At 43.4% G+C, this 24067-nt stretch overlaps 1 protein-coding gene across 2 annotated transcripts in view; it reads left to right on the forward strand.

Annotated features, from left to right (window-relative positions):
* Nucleotides 1–1137: 1137 nt before the first annotated feature.
* The window catches only part of SNX14 (sorting nexin 14), a 75200-nt gene continuing 52270 nt past the window's right edge, over nt 1138–24067 (forward strand). For both annotated transcript variants that reach the window (XM_049772188.1, XM_049772189.1), the window contains exons 1-6: nt 1138–1371; nt 8792–8912; nt 10435–10511; nt 11175–11253; nt 14222–14265; nt 19707–19794. In XM_049772188.1, coding sequence (XP_049628145.1) covers nt 1232–1371; nt 8792–8912; nt 10435–10511; nt 11175–11253; nt 14222–14265; nt 19707–19794 — 549 coding nt within the window. In that variant the 5' untranslated portion in view covers nt 1138–1231. The remainder of the gene's footprint in view (nt 1372–8791; nt 8913–10434; nt 10512–11174; nt 11254–14221; nt 14266–19706; nt 19795–24067) is intronic.

Raw genomic sequence — 24067 nt, forward strand, 5'->3', positions numbered from 1 at the left:
TTTGGGCTACACCCAGCAATGCTCAGAATTCCTGACAAATACCATGTGAGATGCTGGGCCAAATGCAAGGCAAGGGGCTAGCTGGCTATCCTATTTTATTCTTATTTATGTAGTTTATTTGTTGGTTTTGGAGCCACAACTGGTAGTGCTCAGGGGTAACTCCTGGATTTGTGGGCAGGAATCACTCCTGGCAGTGCTCAGGAGACATGGGATGACGAAAATCGAACCCGGGTCAGCTACATGCAAGGAAAACACCCTCCCTGATGAACTATCCTTCAGTGTCCGTCTTCCGCTTCTCCCTCTTTTCTTCCTTTTGCGTTTATGCTTTTTGTTTGTATTTTTGGGTCACACCCGACAGCGTTCAGGGGTTACTCCAGGCTCTACGCTCAGAAATCGCTCCTGACAGGCTCAGGAGACCATATGGAATGTCGGGATTTGAACCACTGTCCTTTAGCATGCAAGGCAATGCCCTACCTCCATGTTATCTCTTCGGCCCCTGTTTATGCTTTTTATAAAGCAATTTTAGAAATCAAGATCCAACCAAGTGCAGAGCAGTGTCCTTGAGTTTAGGCGCAAGTAATCCCAACTGCACCTTTAGTTTCTGGTTTGGCTTCAATCAATGCACCTCTTTAGAGGAACCATGCAAGTTGCCAAGTTTGGAGACGTTTAGGATCTCATGCCTAAGCATTTTCGTTGGGGCTTGAATTTGGGTCCCACTTGGCGGTGTTTGGGGCTCTCTGCTTGCGAGTCCATACTGGACGAGGTGATCAAAGCCTGGTCAGCCGCAAGGGTCCAACTCGCTGAGCCCCTTGAGCTCTTTCCACTGTCATTATCTCTTTGCTTCTGACATTGACATGCATCTCTGTTGGGACGTAGCCAGGAGAAAGCCAGTATGGAGAGTCGCTTCGTCCTAACTTGGATTTTTGGCATGAAAATTAAGCCCCACTAGAGGCGATTCTTAGGGCTGAGAACTAGGCCTGGCCCACCTGGCAGGGCGGTCGCAGGGAGAGCGTCACTCGTGCCGGGTGACAGCGAGATCGCGCCGGACGTCCGGGTTCCCTGGGTGGGTGGGCCCAAGGCGGCGCATGCGCGTCGCGCCCGGGGGCGGGGCCTTCGCGACCTGTCGGCCGGCAGCTGCGGAGCGGGGTCGTCAGTCCGTGTCCGTCGGACGGCGGGGCTCGGGACGCCCGCGCGAGGCGGGGGGCGTCCTTGACGCTTGCGGCCTGCCAAGATGAGGCCCTGGGTGCGGGGGACGGCGGAGAAGCTGAAACGGCGGCTCCGGCTGGACGTGGGACGCAAGATCTTCACCCAGTACCCGCTGTTTTGTTTCCTGCTGGTGTGTCTGTGCACCGCCTCGCTGCTCTTCTGCAGGTAGTGGCTGGCGCTGGCCTGGGCCGGCCCCGGGCGGGAGGCGGCGGGTCCCGAGAGGCGTCTGGGAGGCTCCGGGCCTACCCCAGCCCTCTTGCAGGCGCCTAGATTGGCCTTCCCCCCTCTTTTATTTATTCAGTTTTGGGGTCCCACCCGGTGGCGCTCAGGGCTTACTCCTGGCTCTGCACGCAGAAATCACTCCTGACAGGCAGGCCCGGGGAACCATATGGGATGCCGGGATTCGAACCATTGCCCGTCCTGGACCGGCTGCGTGCAAGGCAAACAAAACACCCATGCCGCTGTGCTATATCTCTAGCCTCTCATCCCCCCTTTCTTGCACTGAGCTCTCTAGTGTCTGATTTTTCCTCCTCCTCGGTTTCTTTCTTTTCTTTCTTTTTCTTTTTCTTTTTGTTTTTTGTTTTTTTTTTTAGGTCACACCTGGCAGCGCTCAGGGTTTCCTCCTGGCTCTACGCTCAGAAATCGCTCCTGGCAGGCTCGGGGGACCCTATGGGATGCCGGGATTCGAACACTGACCTCCTGCATGCAAGGCAAACGCCTTACCTCCATGCTATCTCTCCCGCCCCCCTCCCTTTTTTAAGGGGCCGGGTGGCACATCCCGGCTGCCTCAGGGGTCGTTCCTGGCTCTCCCCTCAAACAATCCTGGCAGACTCTGGGGGACCGTATGGGATGCAAACGCCCTGGCATTAGCTGTGCTATCACTCCGGCCCCCCTCTCCTCCGTCCATTTTTTTGAGGGCTGCCGCCGCCTTCCCAACAAGCTGGGCCCGGTGTCCGTGGCGCGGGGCCCAGTTCTTCGCGGACGCAGGCTCGGGCTCCAGCGAGGCGGGCGGGTCGAGGCGTGAGGGCGTGAAGCCGCGTCCTCCCACCTGCCCCTGCCGGAGCCCGCCGCGTCGCGTCCACCTTCCCTGCGTGCTGGTTTCGCTCTTCGGGGGTTCGCTGCGGGCGGGAGGACCGGTCGCGGGGCTCGCGGATCTCGAGGATGAGCGAGACCTCGGCTGTCAGCGACATCTCCTAATTGCGCTGCTTTTTTGCATCTGTCAACACCTCGCCCGGGTCCCCCGCTCTTTCTCCGAAATCACCACACTCGTGACCTAGAGGCGTCCCCGGAGATGTCTAGACATGTTTACTTTACTTTTCTATTATTATTGTTAATTTTTCGGTGGGGGGGCACATTCGGGGGCGCTCAGGGGTGACTCCTGGCTCTGCGCTCTGAAATCGCTCCTGGCAGGCACGGGGTCCGTCCTGGGTCGGCCTCGTGCAAGGCAAGCGCCCTACCCCTCTGCTGTCTCTCCTGCCCCCTTTAATTGTTATTTTGAGCTAAATTCGCTACTGTCTGTGACTTGGATGGAGGTTGGCATTGTAGCCCTTTGGCTTTCTTGTTAGTTGATTTCCCGGGTTTAATTTGGGTACGTTTGGGTCTGAATAGGGACCTGTCGTTTGCTGGAAAGTGGGCTTTGCTTGAGACACTCCGTTGTTTGATCGTAGATCTGGGAATGAATAATAACCTCAACAGAGTGGGAGGATTCTGCCACATGTCCCCTGAAAAGCTTTCGGCCGATTGAATCTTAAGTGGATTTTATTGGGTCAGGGATTCATTGATTTTTTGGTTTGGGGCCCACACCTGGCATTGCTCAGGGGTTACTCCGAGTGCCCCTAGGCGGCATTCCTGATGCTGTTAGGGGACCACATGGGATGCCTGGGTTAGAACCCTGATGCCTACTAGGTTAGCGCCCTGTCTCTGCAGACTGTCAGGGACTCTGGCTTGGCTCCCGGCCTGGCCTGCATTACTAGGTCTGTCCAGCTTTGGCCTTTGGAGTAGGACAGCCGTGAAACAGCAGGTTGAACCGGATCTCCGACCTTGCCTACTGAATCACAGCGTGTTTGATCGTGCCTTACGCCTTCAAACTCGCACCCTGTATTTTATTCTTGTTAAATGCATCTATAGGTAATGTGGCTTATCAGTAAGGTCATTTTAGTCACTTTGTACTTGTATTTCGTGTGTGTGTGTGTGTGTGTGTGTGTGTGTGTGTGTGTGTGTGTGTGTGTGTGTAGTGTGTTGTTTGCAGAAGTGATCTTGTTTTATTTTGGGGTCACATCCAGTAGCGCTCAGTGGTTACTTCTGCCTCTGCGCTCAGAAATCGCTCCTGGCAGGGAGGCTCGGGGAACTATATGGGATATGCCGGGAATAGAACTGGGGTCTGTCCCCGGGTTGACACGTGGAGGGCAAACACCCTACCGCTGTGCTATCGCTCTGCTCCTTGCAAAAATGATCTGAAACAATACAAATGGATCCCTGGGATCCCAGGACTCTACCAAAAAAAAAAAAAAAAAAAAAGCAAGGTCAAACTAAAGATAAAGAAATGCTATTTGTAGTATATTTTTAATATTTGCTGGAACAAAACTTCCCTTTTGGATCTTCCTTTCCAAATTTGGCATGCCTTTTTTTTTTTTTTTTTGAACATTTATTTTTCAAAGACATTTTAGAATAAACATGTCAGTTTTCCTCAGGGTATTATTCTCTATAGAAGCTAATGCAGAATGTATTCAATATTTTAATGATCATGCTGCCTTTGCCTTTTGTTCTGTTTTTGTTTTGTTTTAATTCTTTTAGGGGCCACCACTGGCAGCTTTCAGGGGTTACTCTTGGCTCGGCACTTAGATATTACTCCTGGCATGCTAGGGGGAACCAGATGGGATGCCTGGGATCGAACCTTGGTCAACTGAGTGCTGATGGCTCTACCCACTGGGCATCACTCTGGCCCCTTAATCTCTTGTTTTATGTAAAATTATGGCTTCTCAATGTTTCTTTTCTTGGGTGGGGTGGGAGGTGTTGAGTTTGGTACTCAGGGCCTATCTGTGCCTATTTGTGTGCTCTGGAGTGACTCCTGGTAGTACTTGGTCTTGGAACCAGTTTTGATTGTATGCAAGGCAAGACCTTAATTCCTGTACTATCTCAAAAATCCTTAATCTGCCATTTTAATTGAGTTTTTGAGGGGTTGGGTGGGAACACTCATGCGTTGCTCCTGGCAGTACTTGGGGGAAACATATGGGACGCCTGGAATTGAATCTGGGTCAAAGTGAGTACCTACCTTACTTGCTGTACTATCTCTCCAGCCCTTCTTTTTTTTTTTTTTTTTTTTTTTAATTTAAGTGGGGGGTGGAGAAATCTCCCCAGTAGAGCAGGGTTAGGTGGAACTCAAAAAATCATTCTGTGCCATCCATGGAACCAGGGGACCTTTGCTGCCATATATGCTTTAGTCTTTTTTTTTTTTTTTTTAGGAGATGGGGAGGAGACAGAGGGAGAAAGGGAGGGAGAGAGGGAAAGGAAGAAAAAAACGAGAGAGGATGAAGAGAGGAAGAGAGAGAGAGAGAGGAGAAAAAAGGGGAGGGAGAGGAGAGGAAAAAGAGGAAAGAGAAAGGGAGGGAAAGGGGAAAAAGTAAAGGAGAGAGGAGAGAGGGAAGTGAGGAAGGGAGGGAGGGAGAGAGGGGCGGTGGGGGGGCTCAGAGAATAACCTGCTTTAGTCTTTTGAGTTATTTTTCTTGTTCCTTAATTATGTTTTTTTTTTGCTGTGTAAGAGGGTACCCAGGGTCCCTTCTGGTTGCACTTGGGGAACCATGTGGTGCTTGGAATAAAACTGATTGTCAGTTAGAAGCAAACAAAGTACCTTAATCTCTGTATTGTATATCTGTAGCTATCCCCATTCCTCCCAATTCATTCTTTATTTTACTTATTTATTTATTTATTTATTTATTTATTTATTTATTTATTTATTTATTTATATTTTGGGCCACACCCGGTGATGCTCAGGGGTTACTCCTGGCCATGTGCTCAGAAATAGCTCCTGGCTTGGGGGACCATATGGTACCCTAGAGGATCTAACTGCAATCCTTCCTGGGTCAGCCGTGTACAAGGCAAAAGCCCTACTGCTGTGCCATAGCTCGGCCCCAAGCTCCCATGCATTCTTTTTGTTTTGTTTTTAGACAATATTCTGTGGTGCTCCTGGGGAGACTTGGGAGACTATATGGGGTATTGGGAATTGAAACAAGACCAGCCTTGTGCAAGGCAAGTACCCACTGTACTTTTCTTTCTGGTAGGTGTTCTTTTTTTTTTTTTTTTTTTGGGCCACACTGGTGATGCTCAGGATTTACTCCTGGCTCCATGCTCAGAAATTGCTCCTGGCTTGGGTGACCATATGAGATGACCATATGCCAGGGAATCTAACTGAGGTCTGTCCTAGGCTAGTGCAGGCAAGGCAGATGCCTTACTGCTTTGCGTCACTGCTCTGGCCCCCTGTTTGGTGTTCTGTTCAGTCTCTCTCCCTTTTTTTAACAGTCTCTTCTAGATAGGTTATGGAATGCCATTATCCCTGCCTTTTTACTAGAACACAATTTATTCATTATTCTCTTATTTTTCATTTTTCTTTCAGATTTAGAAGGCTTTTATGATTTGATCTTTTTTGTTTCTTTCCAGTTCATCTAGTTACCAGATCTCATTTCCTCCCTTCCTCTCCTCTCCAGCGATCTTACACTTTGCTGATGCACCAGGGGTCCCAAGTCAGCAGTTGCACCAAATAATTGGCTTGCAGAGAGGGGGTATTAGGCATCGAATTTTGCAATCTCATGCCTGAGAACTAGGTGTTCTACCATCGAGTCACCCCTTTCCCTAAGCTTTGGTTATTAAATATCTTAGGAATTATTTTGGGATAATGAAATGACATAGAAAATTTCCAGGCTATAAAGGAAAAGTATAAGGAACCTTTAAGCACTAATCACTCAGCTCAGACATCAACCATGTATTGCATGTCTTAAAAAATTTAACTTTCATCCTTTTGAAAAATTACTTTTATTTACTCTGGGCCAGAGCGGTAGCACAGCAGTAAGGCGTTTATTTTGCCGACCCGGGAAGGGCCAGGTTACATCCCTGGCATCCCATATGGTCCCCCAAACCTGCCAGGAGTGATTTCTGAACACAGAACCAGGAATAACCCCTGAGCAGGCCAGGTGTTGCCCACCCCCCAAAAAATTATCAGTTACTTTCTTCCTTTTAAAACATTACTTCTACTCTGGGGCCTGATCAATATAGCACAGTGGGTAGAGCTTTTGCCTTGCACCTGGCTGACCTGGGTTTGATCCTTGGCAACTTAGATAGTCACCCAAGTCTGTCAGGAGTGACTCCTGACTGCAGAGTCAGGAGTAACCCCTGAGCACCACCAGATGTGTCCCCTCTCCCCCCAAAAAAGAAAAGAAAAAGTTGCATCCACTCCAAAATTAAAATAATTTTTTAAATTAATGATGATTATTTAATATCATTGAGTAATTATTATATAGTAATTAATTTTGCATATTTGTTCTAATTGGGATCTAAATAAAGCTCTCTCATTATCAACTGCCATATCTCTAAATTTTTTTTTTTTTTTTTTTTTTTTTGGTTTTTGGGTCACACCCAGCAGCGCTCAGGGGTTACTCCTGGCTTCATGCTCAGAAATCGCTCCTGGCAGGCTCAGGGGACCATATGGGATGCCGGGATTCGAACCGATGACCTTCTGCATGAAAGGCAAACGCCTTACCTCCATGCTATCTCTCCGGCCCCTTATATCTCTAAATTTTTATAACAAGGGTTCGCAAAGTTTTTGCTGGTTTGGGTTTGGGGCACACCAGTGATGCTCAGGACACCTGGCTCTGTATTCCGGGATCATTTTTTTTTGTGTGTGTGTGTGTGTGTGGTTTTTGGGTCACACCCGGCAGTGCTCAGGGGTTACTCCTGGCTTCGTACTCAGAAATTGCTCCTGGCAGGCACGGGGGACCATGTGGGACGCCGGGATTCAAACCGATGACCTTCTGCATGAAAGGCAAACGCCTTACCTTCATGCTATCTCTCTGGCCCCTCCGGTATCATTTTTGGAGGGCTTTGGGGCACATATAGAGTGTGGGTAATTTGACCTGGATCAGCTGTGTGCAAGGCGGTGCTTTAAACTTTTATACTATCTCTTGTCATTGTTAGTATTTTTGGAAAGGTTTGAGGCCTTACCAGACAGTGATTGGGGTTAATTAGCCCTGTAATTTGTTAAAGTTTGAATTCCTTTCCTCTACCCCTGTTTATTTACTAGCCTGCTTTTTATTTATTGCTCCTTCAAGGTTTTGGTTTTGGGCTATTCTCAGGGGTTATTTCTGGCCTTGCACTCAGGGATCAAGGGACCATAATGGATGCCGAGGACTAAACCTGGTTTACTGAGTGCAAGGCAAGCTCCCTACCTGCTGTACTTTTGCTCCAGTCCCTCTCATTTAAATTTTTTTTCTCTCATTCAATCTTTAGGTTTATACATAAATGTTGTTTTCTCTGGGATGGTGGGGAGAGCTTCCTGTACTTTTTTTTTTTTTTTTTTTTTTTTTTGGTGGTTCTTGGGTCACACCCGGCAGTGCTCAAGGGTTACTCCTGGCTTCATGCTCAGAAATTGCTCCTGGCAGGCACGGGGAACCATATGGGACTCCGCGATTTGAACTGATGACCTTCTGCATGAAAGGCAAACGCCTTACCTCCTTGCTATCTCTCCGGCCCCGCTTCCTGTACTTTCAAATTGAATATGTTTTCTGCTTATGGTATATTCATATCCCAAGTTATTTTTTTCATCATTCAATCACATTTTGTTGCCCTTTTTTAGGTTTTTGGGTCATACCTGGCAGCCCTCAGGGGTTACTTCTGAGCTCAGAGACCATATGGGATGCCGGGATTTGAACCAACATCCTTCTGCATGCAAGGCAAATGCCCTACCTACCTCCATGCTATCTCTCCTGCCCCTGCCTTCTTTTTTTTTTTTTTTCTGTCCTGCCTTTTTTTGAGCGGGGGCACACCTGGCAGTGCCCAGGGGTTACTCCTGGCTCTGCACTCAGACAGGAATTGAACTCCCGTTGGCTGTGTGTAAAGCAAACACCCTACCTGCTGTGCTATTGCCCCAGCCCCTGCATTTATGTGTTTACTGGTTTACCTATTAATGTTTTTCATGCAAATAGAGACCCTGGCTGTGTTATTCCTCACAATATCTTCAGAGCTGTGTACTGTGTGGTACAAAATAAGCACTTAGTCAAATATTTTCAGTCTACTAAGAAATAATCTTGGTGGCTATAATTGTTAATAGAATGTAGAAGGATAAGTAACATATAGTACCAGATTATGAATATAGGTACCAGATTATGAAGTATTGAGAATTAACACTGTTCCATATTTTTATCAGATTTTCATTTAATAGCATACACTTGTGATTCTTATGGTTAATATATATATAGAAAATCATGATTGGAAAAATTGCTTTAGTCTGATAGGGTACTTGTTTAAATGCTTGTTAAAGTAATGGAGGAAAAATGGTTAGATTAAAATATTTTCTAATAACTATTTTTATTATTCTAAGGTATCTTCATGTTTTAATGATCTTCTGGTCATTTGTTGCTGGAATTGTCACATTTTTCCACTCATTAGGACCTGATTCTCTTTTACCAAATATATTCTTCACAATAAAATGTAAACCCAAGGTAAATTTCATATGTTCTTTTTAAAGGAATCAATATGTATGTTTGTTATTTTGATTAAAGGATGTCAAATGATTTTTTGGGGTAGTGTCATGCCTGGTGGCACCCAGGAGTTACTCCTGGCTCTGTACTCAGAAATAACTCCTGGCGGACTTGGGGGACCATATGGGATACCGAGAATTGAACCTGGGTTAGCTTTGTTCAAAGCAAACACCCTACCTGTTGTGCTATCACTTAGGTCCCATGTCAAATGATTTTAAAAGTTTGTTTAGAGAATACTCAGAGTGAAATTTACATGTCTATATCTTTAGATAGTTCTCCTAGGAGGACCTATAAAAACAAAATTCAGAATTCTCAGAAAGTTTAAAATAAACTTTAATTTTTAAAACATTTTTTTTGATTTTTGGGCCACACCTGGTGGCCATCAGGGGTTACTCCTAGCTCTGCACTCAGAAATTACTTCTGGCAGGTTCAGGGGATCATATGGAATGCCAGGGATCAGACCTGGGTCAATCCCAGGTTGGTCACTTAAAAGACAAACGCTCTGGCCCCAAACTTTTAACTTTAAAATAAAAGAAGCACCTGGTTTAAATAAACTTTAAACTAAAATAAGTGCCTGGTGGTGCTCAAGGGATCTATGAGATGTCAGTGATTGAACCAAGGTCAGCTGTGTGCAAGGCAAAGTCCCTATTCCTGTACTGTCTCTCTGGCCTTCTGTTTGAAAATTGAGATTGGCACTCCCAAGAAATCGTAATAGTTCACCTTAATTTTTGTTTTGTTTTGTTTTGTTTTTGGGCCACTCAGGAGTAACTCCTGGCTCTATGCTCAGAAATCGCTCCTGGCAGGCTCCGGGACCATATGGGATGCCGGGGATTGAACCTGGGTCTGTCCCAGGTCAATCATGTGCAAGGCAAATGCCTTACCACTGTGCTATCACTCCAGCCCAATTTTAAACTTAGAAATTTAGCTTATAAAGCATTCTATTAATTTTTTTTTCTGTTGGTAGTTTGGATTGCAACCAGTGCTTCTCAAATAGTGGGGCTCCATAAAGGGGGGTGTGTTTGACCTCGGCAAACACTGTCACAACAAGCTAAGCCCTGTATTTATGCCTCTTTATGTCTCTGGAGCTGAGAGTTGCTGTGTCCTGCTTCAAACTCGATTAGAAAAGCTATGCATTGCAAAACGGGTTCATTGGAGGCATTCATCCAGACATTACCTCTGATTAAAAAATCAGCTCAAATTCTTTTATATATTTTTGTTTTGCAGGTTAAAGTTTTTTTTAATAAAGATACTATTTACAGTCAGTGGGGGCAGGGTGCAAAAATTTTCTTCTTCCTAGGGGGCATGATAGAAAATAATTGAGAAGCACTGGTTTCAATTAATATGTACTACAGAGTTATTTTATGGTTAAAACAGACAGGAATAAAAAATGTTCTGAATTAATATATTAGCTTTTCAAAGGTTTATTCTTGTTAGTAAAGATAATACATAAAGACAAATTCCCCACATTTCCTTTTTTTTTTAGCCATTAGCAGCTCAAGAATTATTTCCACAAGGTCATAGCTGTGCAGTTTGTGGCAAAGTGAAATGTAAACGACACAGGTAAGTTAAAAGAATATATATAATTTTTGTTTGTTTGTTTGTTTTTCTGGGCCACACCCAGTGACACTCGGGTTACTCCTGGCTAAGTGCTCAGAAATCACTCCTGGCTTGGGGGACCAAATGGGACACTGGGGGATCGAACCATGGTCTGTCCTAGCTTAGCATGTGCAAGGCAAACCCCACTGCTGCACCACCACTTTATATATATAGATAAACAAACTTTGTTTTGTTTTTGGGCCACATCCAGCAGTGCTCAGGGGTTACTTCTGGCTCTGTGCTCAGAAATCACTCCTGGCAGGTTTGAGGGACCATATGGGATACTGGAGATTGAATCCAGGTCTGTCCCAGGTTGACTGCGTAGAGGGCAAACATTCTACTGCTGTGCTATTTCTACAGCCCCAAACTAATTTTTTGGGGGTTTTTGGGTCATACCCGGCAGTGCTCAGGGGTTACTCCTGGCTCTGTGCTCAGAAATTCTTCCTGGCAGGCACGGGGACCATATGGGATGCCGGGGTTCGGACCACTGCCTGTCTTTGGTTAACTGCATGCCAGGCAAACGCCCTACCACTGTGCTATCTCTTTGGCCCCCAAAATAATATTTTTATGTGGTAAACTTTCCAGTTCTTTTAGGTTCATATGATTTAATTGTCTGATTTTCTTTAGGCCTGCCTTGCTACTTGAAAACTACCAACCATGGCTAGACCTGAAAGTTTCTTCTAAGGTTGATGCGTCCCTTTCAGAGGTAATAGGTGTAATATGCCACACACAATCAAATGTAAAATGTTAAGTACTTGTGTTGAATTTAATCAAGAAACATTTTATTTATTTTGTTGGTTTTTGGGTCATACCTGGTGGTTCTCAGGAGCTACTCCTATCTTTGTACAATGAGAATAATGTGGTAAGGATCAAACAAGGGTTCTGCCATATATAAGATAGTACCTTAACCCCTTGTACTCACTTTCTTGCCCATCATGGGACATCTCTTGGCTAGGTAGTTGATTATTAAGAAATACACATTTTGCCTCCCCAAGTATATTGCCAGGAGTGAATCTTTCCCCAACCTTGCACAGAGCTTGGAGAAACTCCAATCAGTATCAGGTGTGATTTAAGAGCTAAAACATTCCCTCATATCATGGAAGTGCACAAATAGAATTTGAATGATAATTTAGAAAATTATTTGGACATCTTTTCTAGTTTAAATGGATGTTTTAGCCAAAGAAAAGCAATGCTTATGGCTGGAGTGGTAGCACAGTGGTAGGGTGTTTTCCTTGAATGCAGCTAACCCAGGTCAGACTCGGGTTTGATCCCCAGCACCCAATATGGTCTCCCAAGCCAGGAGCAATTTCTGATTCCCATAGCCAGGAGTAACCCCTGAGTGCCGTTGGGTGTGTCCCCCCCTCCAAAAAAAAAAAAATGAAAAATAGAAAAGCAGTGCTTGCTTTGTTTCTGTTTTTGGCCTATTTTGGGGGGTGATTTGCTGCTGCTTTGAGGACAATATGCAGTGTGGGGATTTGAACCAAAGTTGTGACATGCTTGGAAATTGCTTTAATCTTTGTGTTATTTCTCTGGCCCTGCATAGGTATTCATTTTTTTTATTTAGTGTTTAAGCCATACTTGACTGTCTTAAGGCTCAGTGCTCAGGGATTATTCCTGGTGAACTCAGGGAACCCTATATGGTGCTAGGTTAGTTACATAGAGGGCAAGCACCCTACCTGCTGTACTATTGCCTGCTAGTTATTATTTAATCTCTAATTAATTATTTTTTTTTGGGGGGGGGCTTTTGGGTCACATTCGGCAGCACTCAGGAGTTACTCTTGGCTCTATGCTCAGAAATTGCTCCTGGCAGGCTTGGGGACCATATGGAATGCCGGGATTCAAACCACCAACCTTCTGCATGAAAGGCAAACGCCTTACCTCTATGCTATCTCTCCAACCCCAAATTAAACATTCTTTTGCTTTGTTTTGTTTTTGTTTTGGGGCCACACCAGGAAGTGCTCAGGGGTTACTCCTGGCTCTGTGCTCAGAAATCACTCCTGTCAGGCTCGGGGGACCTTACAGGAAACCAGGAATTGAACCACCATCTGTCCTGGATTGGCCCTGTGCAAAGCAAATGCCCTACCGCTGTGCTATCTCTCTGGCCCCTAATTAAATATTCTTTTTTTTTTTTTATTTTATTCTTTTTATTTTGGGCCACAACTGGTGGTGCATGGGTTAATCATGGATCTGCGCTCAGGAATCACTCCTGGAATGCTTAGGTGACCATATGGGATGCTGAGGATTGAACCTGAGTTGACCACGTGCAAGGCAAATGAACTACTTACTGTATTATCGTTCTGACCCCTAATTAAACATACTTATAAGGCAGTAGAAATAATTTATTTGGGGGCCATACCTGTGGTGCTCAGGAACTTTCCTGCTTCTGTGTTCATGAGTCACTTCTAGAAGTATTAAGGAGGCCATGCATGTACTTGTCATATGCTCTCACACAAGCTATCTCCTCATCCCACCTCTACTGTTTTTAAAACTTAAGCCGGTAGAATGTTTGCTTTGCACACATGGTCCCAACCTGGGTTAACCTGGGTTTGATCCCTGCATCCCATATGGTACCCTGAGCCTGCCATGAGTGATTTCTGAATGCAGAGCCAGAGGTAAACCCCTGTGTGCCACCAGGTGTGGCTGAACAACCAAAACAAGAACAACAACAGAAAACCAAAAGACTCCTTAACTATTTACTATGGGTTTTTGTTTCGTTTTGTTCTTTTGGGTCACACCTGGAGGCATTAAGGGGTTACTTTTTTGTAACAGAATATTACCAACACCCCAGAAGTTGCCCTTATATTCCCATTTGGTTACTAATGTCTCTTCAGAGATAAACATTGGCACTTCATTTGGACCCCTTCTAAATAAATTTTTTGTTTTTTGGCCCACACCCAGCTATGCTTAGGGCTTATTCATGGATCTGCATGTCTCTGTATTCAGTTATCACTCCTGGCAAGGCTTCAGTTGATCTTGTGTGATACTGGGGATCAAACCCAGGTTTGCTGCATGCAAGGCCAATGCCTACCCCAGTGCAAGGCCACCTCTCCTCAAAATAATTTTTATTTTTTTCATTGTATTGTGAGAATTCTGACTGAGAAGATTAGAAATGCAAATTTATTTATTTATTTATTTATTTATTTATTTATTTATTTATTTATGGTTTTTGGGCCACACCCAGTGATGCTCAGGGGTTACTCCTGGCTATGCGCTCAAAAGTCGCTCCTGGCTTGGGGGACCAAAAGGGACACCAGGGGATCGAACAGCGGTCCATTCAAGGCTAGCGCAGGCAAGGCAGGCACCTTACCTCTAGCGCCACTGCCCGGCTCCAAGAAATGCAAATTTCTATAAAATAATGTGCCTGTTATTTTTTTCTTTCTATAGCACTTCTTTTCAGTGGAACTTTAGAGTCAGGAATGACTTATTTAGTTTTTTACAACTATGGTAATATTTAGAAATGTACATATTATTCTATACTTGATATTAGCTAAATTTTCTTTATGGTTTTTATGTAAGTTCTCTCTATTTTTCACAGTGACCATGTAAGGTTGACATGCATAAATTGTTATCTGAAAGGATATAATAAAATTATTCTTGTAATATATTTAGTAGTATAGCTGATTTTCCCAGAATTGTTTGAATAACTATCTTTCTTTAAAAATAATTTTATGCAGGTTCTTGAATTAGTGTTGGAAAATTTTGTCTATCCATGGTACAGGTATGTTGTTTTTATATCTTTCTCAAGTAGAATGAATGGCATTAAGTGTACCAATAATGTGTTTTGTAATAGATTAGGAGAATATCTCGATTTTGAGACTATTGACATTATAGACCAAGTAATTCTTTAATGTGAGTGGATTTTTTTTTTTTATATATATATTTAGGATATTCAGTAGCCAGGTTGTCAGATGGTATATAGAAGTCATTGGCCTTAGTTAATTTCTGCTGGTATAGAACAAGTTTTTTTTAAATTTTGGGCCACACCATTCAAGGATTACTCCTGGCTTTGCACTCAGAAATCACTCCTGGCAGGCTAGGGAGACCATCTGTGATGTCAGGGATTCAATCCAAGTCTGTCCTAGGTTAACAGTATACAAGGCAAGCACCCTACCTCTGTGCTATCACTCTTGCCTGGACCCCAATGGTGGTTCTTTTTTCTTGTTTTATTTTTGTTTTTTTTTTTTTTTTTTTTTGTCACTGGCAGCACTCAAGGGTTACTCCTGAGTCTATGCTCAGAAATCGCTCCTGCAGGCTTGGAGGACCATATGGGACTCCGGAATTCGAACCACTGTCCTTCTGCATGCAAGGCAAATGTCCTACCTTCATGCTATCTCTGGCCCCGGACCAATGGTTTTTTAACTGCAGCAGTCCACAGAATTATTGGTCTGCATGTATAGGAAAAGTAGAGAACTATTCACCTACCACCTTAGTTATAGTTGTAGTCTATGGACCAGTACCAGTCTACACATTTAAAAGAGATTGAAGAACTCAGAGATAACCAAGCAGGGGCCTGAGAGATAGCACAGCAGTTAGGGCGTTTGTCTTGCATATGGCTGACCCAGGTTTGATCTCTGGCATCTCATATGGTCCCCTGAGCCTGCCTTTAGTAATTTCTGAGCTTAGAGCCAGGGGTAACTCCTGAGCCCTGCTGTGTGTGGCCCCAAAACCAAAATCAAAACCAAAACTAAAACAGATACCCAATCAATTATTACCAGTTTAGAGATAACTGGGCAAACAACATTCAAATCCTTACCCCCTTCTTTCACTGCAGCACCCCCCCCCCCCCCCCCACAATACTTGCCTTTTTTTTCTCTTGGGCCACTCTGGGCAGTTCTTAGGAGGCCTATTCCAGGCTCAGTGCATTTATGTCATACCCAGCAGTGTTTGGGGAACTATGTTGTGCTGGGAACCGAACCATGAATTTCTGCATTTGAAGCCTGTACTCTTTCTATTTCTTTGAGCTATATCTACCTAACCTTGAACTCTTTTGAAAGAAACATGTGAAATTTCTCTTTACTCCTATAATAAACATAACATTCATTATGAATATTGAACTATTTGTAGTATACATATGTATTTGTAAAAGAATGTGAACTTTTTACATTTGAAATAATTGTATGTTTAGAGGAAAGTTTTTTTCAGACAATCTCTTAAATTGAAAGGCAATTTTAAAGGCTCTCTTCCGTTTCCTTCCCCTCCCAACCCCACCAAAGAAAGTCAATTTTAGTAGTATTTTTCTTGAAAAAAATTTTAAATAAATAACTTCTTTTGCTTATTTGCTATAGATATACAAATAACCTAAGCTGGGGCTAGAGAGAGTATAATGGGTAGTGTCCTTTGCATGCAGCTGATCTGGGTTCTATCTCTGGCACCTCATTCGTACCCTGATTATTGTCATGAGAGATTTCTGATTACAAAGCAAGGAGTAAGCCCTGAGCACTGCCAGATATAATCCCTTCAAAAAAAAAAAAAAAACCCAAACAAAAAGCCTTCCAAAACCAAATACGTGTGTTTTGCATGTTGTAGAAAATACTCTAAACCCGGGGCTGCAGAGATAGCATAGCGGCGTTTGCCTTGCAATAGCTGATCCAGGACCTAAGGTGGTTGGTTCGAATCTCGGTGTCCCATATGGTCCCCTGTGCCTGCCAGGAGCTATTTCTGAGCAGATAGCCAGGAGTAACCTCTGAGCACTGCTGGGTGTGGCCCCCCCCCCAAAAAAAAACAAAAAAAAATAAGAAAATACTCTAAATCTGAAAGAAATCTTTCTAGAATTTTGCATTGATTTAAAATATTTGAATAGTTTTGAGTTTTAATGTAATAAAACAAAGGCTGAATATCTGGTTCATATGCTGTAGTTAAAGCTATATGAAGTAATTTCTTTTTGAATTCTGTCTTTTGTTTGTCTGTTTTGGTTTTTGAGTCACACCCAGCAGCTCTCAGGGGTGACCACTCCTGACTCTGTGCTCAGAAATGGCTCCTGATAGGCTTGGGGGACCGTCTGGGATGCCGGATTTAAACCGCCATCTGTCCTGTGTTGCTGTGCTATCTCTCAGGCCCCTTACTTCTATCTTAAATAGGGCCATTTGTCATTTGAGTAAAGCTAATGGTAAGAGGACATTTACACTTTGCTTGTCATCTACACTTTTATGACTTAAGACAGAACATCTAAAAAAAAAAGACAGAACATCTTTTTTTTTTTTTTTTTTTTTTTTTTTTTGGTTTTTGGGCCACACCCGGCAGTGCTCAGGGGTTACTCCTGGCTGTCTGCTCAGAAATAGCTCCTGGCAGGCACGGGGGACCATATGGGACACCGGGATTCGAACCAACCACCTTTGGTCCTGGATTGGCTGCTTGCAAGGCAAACGCCGCTGTGCTAGCTCTCTGGGCCCAGAACATCTTTTTATAAATGTTAAAATGTATACTTTCTCTTTATGTAGCTATTGTTCCTGGAGTTAACAGTGGGAAGCATTGTTGATTTAGCTATCTCATTTTTTTTCTTAAAAGGGACTTGATAACACAGTCTACAAATTTAGGACAGTCTCCATGCCTTATGAAAGTTTCCTAATTATTCTGTGGACCTTAAGACCTTAGGAAAATGAAAAGTAAAAAAAAGAAAGTTAAGGGCTGGAGAGATAGCATGAGGTAGTGTGTTTGCCTTGCATGCAGAATGTTGGTGGTTTGAATCCCAGCATCTCATAGGTCCTCTGAGCCTGAGCCTTCCAGGAGCGATTTCTGAGCATAGAGCCAGGAGTAACCCCTGAGCGTTGCTGGTTGCGACCCAAAAACCAAAAAAAAAAAGAAAGTCAAGAGAAAATTGTCAAAATTTTTGTATAGGGGACTGGAGTGATAGCACAGCAGTAGGGCATTTGCCTTGCATGACGCCGACCTAGGACAGATCCGGGTTCATTCCCCGGCATCCCATAGGAACCCCTGAGCCTGCCAGGAGCGATTGTTTTTTGTTTGAGATAGCATGGAGGTGGGGCATTTGCTTGCATGCAAAGGTGGTTCGAATCCCATAATCCCAGCATCCCATATGGTCCCCCGAGCCTGCCAGAAGCGATTTCTAAGCATAGAGCCAGGAGTAACCCCTGAGCGCTGCCAGGTGTGACCCAAAAATCAAAAAAAAAAAAAAAAAAAGTAAAGAAAAAGAAATTGCTCCTGGCAGGCACAGGGGACCATATGGGATGCTGGGATTCGAACCAAAGTTGGTCCTGGGTTGGCTGCTTGCAAGGCAAACACCCTACCGCTCCGGCCCCCAGGAGCAATTTCTGAGTGCAGAGCCAGGAGTAACCCCTGATTGCCACCAGGTGTGACCCAAAAACCAAAAAAAAAAAAAAAAAATTAGTATAAACTTTTCAAATGGAATATGGCTTTTATTTAAAAAAATCCTTTGGATTATTTATAAATATTTAGGCTAATTAAAACACTGCATTATCTTTTTTTTTTTTTTTTTTTTTTTTTTTTTGGTTTTTGGGCCACACCCGGTAACGCTCAGGGGTTACTCCTGGCTATGCGCTCAGAAGTCGCTCCTGGCTTGGGGGACCATATGGGACGCCGGGGGATCGAACCGCGGTCCGTCTCCTAGGCTAGCGCAGGTAAGGCAGGCACCTTACCTCCAGCGCCACCGCCCGGCCCCACACTGCATTATCTTAATTTTTTTTTGCTTTTCTAGAATTCTTTCTTAAACACTTTCATGAATTTGCTTATAGTTGGATGGATATGGAGAATATGCTGAGTGAAATGAGTCAGAGGGAGAGGGATAGGCAGAATAATTTCACTCACTTGTGGGATATAAGAAAAATAAAAGGTAGTACAGTAATAATATCCAGAGATAATAATAGAAATGAGGATCAGGAGGACCAATCCATGGTAGAAAACTGGTAAAAGAGTGGTAAATGCTATTATGGTAGTGACATTGATAGTTGGAAATGATCACTCTGAACATGAACTAGGTGCTGAAAGGGGATAAAGTAATATGCATAGTACCCCTTTGTTAGCAATAGTGTAAACAGCTGAGAGAGAGCAGAGATAGAAGGAGAGAGGGGAAAAGACAGGGAAAAAAAGTAGGAGAGAGAGAGAGAGAGAGAAAGTGAGAGAGAGAAGTGCATACCCAGAAGCAGACTGTGAAGGGTAGGTGGGAGGGAAACTGGGGATACTGGTGAAGTAGTATAAATTCTCTGACTGAGGGCCGGAGAGATAGCATGCAGAGGGATGGTGGTTCGAATCCTGGCATCCCATATGGCCCCCCGAGCCTGCCAGGAGTGATTTCTGAGTGTAGAGCCAGGAGTGGCCCCTGAGCGCTGCCGGTGTGACCCAAAAAGCAAAAAAAAAAAAAATTCTCTCACTGAATCTCAGTCATAAACAATTTTATAATAATGGTGCTTAAATAAAATACTTATATTAAAAATAAGAATAGGGCCGCTGTGGTGGCATAGTGGTAGGGCATTTGCCTTGCACATGGCTGACCTAGGATGGACTGCAGTTCGATCCCCTGGAATCTCACATGGTCCCCAAGCCAGGAGTGATTTCTGAGTGCATAGCCAGGAGTAACCCCTGAGCGTCACCGGGTGTGGCCCAAAGACAAACAAAAAAAAATGAAAATAGCATTGTTTGAGTGTAATGGAAAATTTCTTTTATGTAGTGATAGAATTATTATAATTCTTTTGTAATGATTATATGTATATATACTTGTATACTTGCCTATTATAGTAGACTATTGCATGTTGTTGGGGTTGAAGTAATATACAATTGGTTGGGCACTTGCCTTGCACTCATTGCTGACCTGAGCTTGATCTCTGGCATCCCATATTGCCCTCTGAGTCTGCCAGGAGTGATTCCTGAATATACAGCCAGGAATAACCCTGGAGCTGGATGTTGCACTAAAACAAAACAAAAATAACAACAACAAACAAAAATTGTGGTTGTTTAGGGAAATAAATACTGCAGTTTAGTTAATAGAAGCCTTATGTCTTGGTTCTAGTATTAAGAGAGAGGTTTATTTTATATTGTATACATTTCTGTTCTTATAATGTATTTGTTGTATATTAAAAATAAGTTTATGATAAACAGAAAGTTTGAGACTTTTCCTTGGTCTCTAGAGGTAAACTAAAAATGTATTTCCCTGAACTTCTAAATGTTTGCTTTTCTCCTCAATTGAAGGGATGTAACAGATGATGAGTCCTTTGTTGATGAACTGAGGCTTACATTAAGGTTTTTTGCATCTGTCTTAATACGAAGAATCCATAAGGTATATATTTTAATATGAAATATGGGTATTTGGACTAAAGACATTTAAAAAAATTGCCATTATTATCTTTTTGAAAATATGGGTATTTGGACTAAAGACATTTAAAAAAATTGCCATTATTATCTTTGAGAGATAAATGGGTTATTATCATACTGAATTTTAGAAAGTTATTATATTTTTTTTTTTTTTTGGTTTTTGGGCCACACCCGGTGACGCTCAGGGGTTACTCCTGGCTATGCGCTCAGAAGTCGCTCCTGGCTTGGGGGACCATATGGGATGCCGGGGGATCGAACCGCGGTCCGTCTCCTAGGCTAGCGCAGGTAAGGCAGGCACCTTACCTCGAGCGCCACCGCCCGGCCCCGAAAGTTATTATATTTTTAACTAAGTTTCACAGGAAGTGAAAGTGTAAAGAGTAGATCAGTATCATCTTATTCCTAGTATCATGTTCTTTTTTTTTTTGTTAGTTTTTTTTTTGTTTGTTTGTTTGTTTGTTTTTGGGTCATAATCAGCTGTGCTCAGAGCCTAGTTCTGAGGGCAGGGAATACTCCTGGCCTGCTTGGGGATTTAGGATTGAACTGGGTTGACTGTTTGCAAGGCTTTAATCTCTGTATGATATCTGACCTTAATAGCTTTATTTATTTATTTGTTTATTTTTTTGGCCACACTAGCAGTGTTCAGAGGTTACTCTGGCAGGCTCGTGGGATCATATTGGATGCTAGAAATCAAATCCTGGTCCATCCTGGGTTGGCCTTGTGCAAGGCAAATGCCCTATCACTGTGCTATCTATCTGGCCCCAATAGCTTTATTCTTTATTTTTTTTTTTTTTTTTTTTTTTTTTTTTTGGTTTTTGAGTTATACCCAGTGGCGCTCAGGGGGTTACTCCTGGCTTTGCTCTCAGAAATCGCCCCTGGCAGGCTCCAGGGACCATATGGGATGCTGAACAGGGGTCCATTCCAGGTTGGCTGTGTGCAAGACAAACGCCCTACCACTGTGCTATCACTCCGGCCCCAATAACTTTATTCTTGACGTTTCTTTATGTTATTTTAAAAATCACATTCATGCAACTTGTCATTGCTTTGAGACTATAATTTTATTTGAGAAAATTATGTGAACATGAACTTTTAGTTTACAAGATGAATCCTTTGGAACCAGATAGTATAGTGAGGGTGTGGAGTGCTTGTCTTGCACACAACCAATCTGGATACTGCATGTAGCACTCAGGATCACACCAGCAATGATCCCTGAGTGCAGAGATAAAAGTAAGCCCTGATCACTGCCAGGTGTATGCCCCTGTACACCCCAATAAACAAACAAGGTAAATCCTGTTTTGGGAATGTATGGGAGTGAGGGGAGAGTTCTACTTCAGGATAATACTAAATTTCATCATTCTCTTAGATATATTTTAGTATAAACATTGGAAACTAGTTACTATGTATTTTTTTTCATTTTGTTTTGTTTTTGGGCCACACCCAGCAGCGCTTAGGAGTTACTCCTGGCTCTGCATTCAGAGATTGCTCCTGGCAGGCTTGGGGGAGCTTATGGGATGCCGGGAATAGAACCTGGGTTCATCCTGGGTTGGTCGTGTGCAAGGCAATGCCTTACTGCTTTGCTATATCTTGGCCCCTTGTAGTTATTATTTTGACGATGGGTGAAGACTTATATATACATACCAATAAAAGACAATAGAAACCTAAAGTAAAAAGTTGTACCTCAAAGTATTATCTTCTGCCACAATGTTCTCTTTTTTTATTTCATATATATATATATTTTTTTTTTTTTTGGTCACACCTGGCAATGCCGGGAATCGAACCACCATCTCTTGGGTTAGCTGCCTGCAAGGTAAACACCCTACTGCTATATGCCATATCTCTGGCCCCTCTCTTTTTTTCTTTTTATTTTTTATTGAAACCATTGTGAATAACATACATTCATAGTTGGACTTCAGGCATACAATGAATTAGGGCCATTCCCACAATTGACCTTCCCAGTGTGCATCCTATACCTTCATCCTTAGCCCCCTGGCCTGGCAGTGTAACAGGCCCATGTTCAGTTTGGATTGTTATAGTTTGGATCTCTTGATTCTATTGTTGTTGAATTTGGCTTGAGTATTTAGTTCTGACCTTTTTTTAATCTCCACCAATGCACCTATGATCACTTGGCCCTGGCCCCCATCCTCTCTTTTTTTTCTCAATTTGTAGAAAAACAGCAGGAATATGAGGTAAAACAAAGTAATTCATGTTCCAAGGTTCTAAAAAAAAGGTGGGATTCTCTATCAAGAAGATACAAAGAAAAAAATGTGTGGCAATTTTTTATTTGCTCATTTTGCATAGGTGAAACAAACGTTTGGGAAATTAGAAAGGAAATACCGATGGCCCCAAAATCAGGGTATCCTTACCCATGAAGCATCATGTCATAAGACTGACAAGCTCCAGACATACTAATTGTCCCACCTATGGTTTTCTTCATGGTCCCAGGAAAAGTTCTCCTCAATCGCTGTTATTGCTGTCATGCTTCTCTAAGTAGAGATCTTGTTTTTTTTGCACAGATACTATATCTAAGCTGGGATGTCATAGGGTGTCTTCTGATTTCATCTCACTATTAGATGACAAGGCAGGGAAACCTGCCCTGAAAGCAAGTTGTTGCTGTTTTGTAGTTGTCAAAGTGTCATAGGAACCCACCCTGGAACAGTTGGTGCCAGGGCAACGTTAGGGCTTCCCCATGTGGAAGTTTGATTCCTGGTACTTGTGCAGAAAATTGTACCGATTCTAAGAATGGGATCTCAGGTTCAGGATTGGATGGTTGATGTCTGATCAACTTAGGCCTAAGCCACTATGGCAGATGTTCAGGTGAAAGGTGCCCCTCCACTATAAAACTTACAAGTTTTTATTCCTGTTAGATAAAAACTTCTTTCTAAACGTAAGATTTACTCATTTTAGTATGCCTATGCAAAATGGAACAATACCACATGATACTACTGGTGGGATAAAAATAACAAACTAGGAGCCAGAGAGATAGCACAGCAGTAGGGCGTTTACCTTGCAAGCAGCTGACCCAGGACCAAAGGGGACATATGGTCCCCCATGCCTGCCAGGAGCGATTTCTGAACAGAGAGCTAGGAGTAACTACTGAGCACTGAGGGATGTGGCCCCAAAACAAAACAAACAAAAAACCTAAACAATCTCGGGGCCAGAGAGATAGCATGGAGGTAGGCCTTGCATGCAGAAGGATGCTGGTTAGAATCCCAGCATCCCATATAGTCCCCCGAGCCTGCCAGGAGCAATTTCTGAGTATAGAGCCAGGAGTAACTTCTGAGCGCTGCCGGGTGTGACCCAAAAACCAAACTAAACAATCTCTATAACCTGGTTCTAACCTGAACTCAGGTCCCAAGACAGACTTATCTGCTAGAATTTCCTACAAAGGAGGCTGGAGAGATAGCATGAAGGTAGGGCATTTGCCTTGCATGCAGAACAGTGGTTCAAATCCCGGCATCCCATATGGTCCCTCGAGCCTGCCAGGAATGATTTCTGAGTGTAAAGCCAGGAGTAACCCCTGAGTGCTTCCAGGTATGAGCCTCCCCCCACCCCCCAAAAAAGAATTTCCTATTAAGCATATCCAAAAAAGGGCTGAGGAAAGATACCTTTACATCAGGAAATATACACTAAGAATTATAACTATTAAGGAACTCCATCTAAAGAAATATACTAAGAAAATATACATATCCCCTTTAAGTCTTTTGAAATAGTTCGGGTTTGGGGAATAAAATCCACAGCACAGTTTCAACCAGCTATGGGCCATGTGCAGTCTGAAAAATGGTTCACTGAAATCAGGGATCAGTGAGTGTCCTGGAGCTGAGGGTCTCTCCGGAGCTGAATCTGGTAGCCGAGCAACCCCAGACCACAGTGAGGGGAGGTGGGAGAAAAGGGGATGCATAGAGTGAATCAGCAGGAGTGGTAGCAGCTGCGTCTTCCCGGGCCAAGCACGTTGCTCTGCCACAGTATTTCACATGCATTTTCCCTTTATCAAAACATGAAAATTCCATCATAAGGAAGTAAATTTAAGTTTTCCTAACTGTATATCCAAATCAGGAAGGACAAACTATAGGTAATAAATATCTTGATTGTGAGCTGTATTTGAAATATTTGAAAATTATGTTATGATGGGTGGGAATGATAACACAGTCTTGCATATGGTTGACCCAGATTTGATAACTGGCATTTCAATATGCTACCTTGAGTCTGCAAGGAATAATTTCCTGAGTCCTGAGCCAGGAGTA

This window comes from Suncus etruscus, chromosome 4 (genome assembly GCF_024139225.1).
Source record: "Suncus etruscus isolate mSunEtr1 chromosome 4, mSunEtr1.pri.cur, whole genome shotgun sequence".
NCBI lineage: Eukaryota > Metazoa > Chordata > Mammalia > Eulipotyphla > Soricidae > Suncus > Suncus etruscus.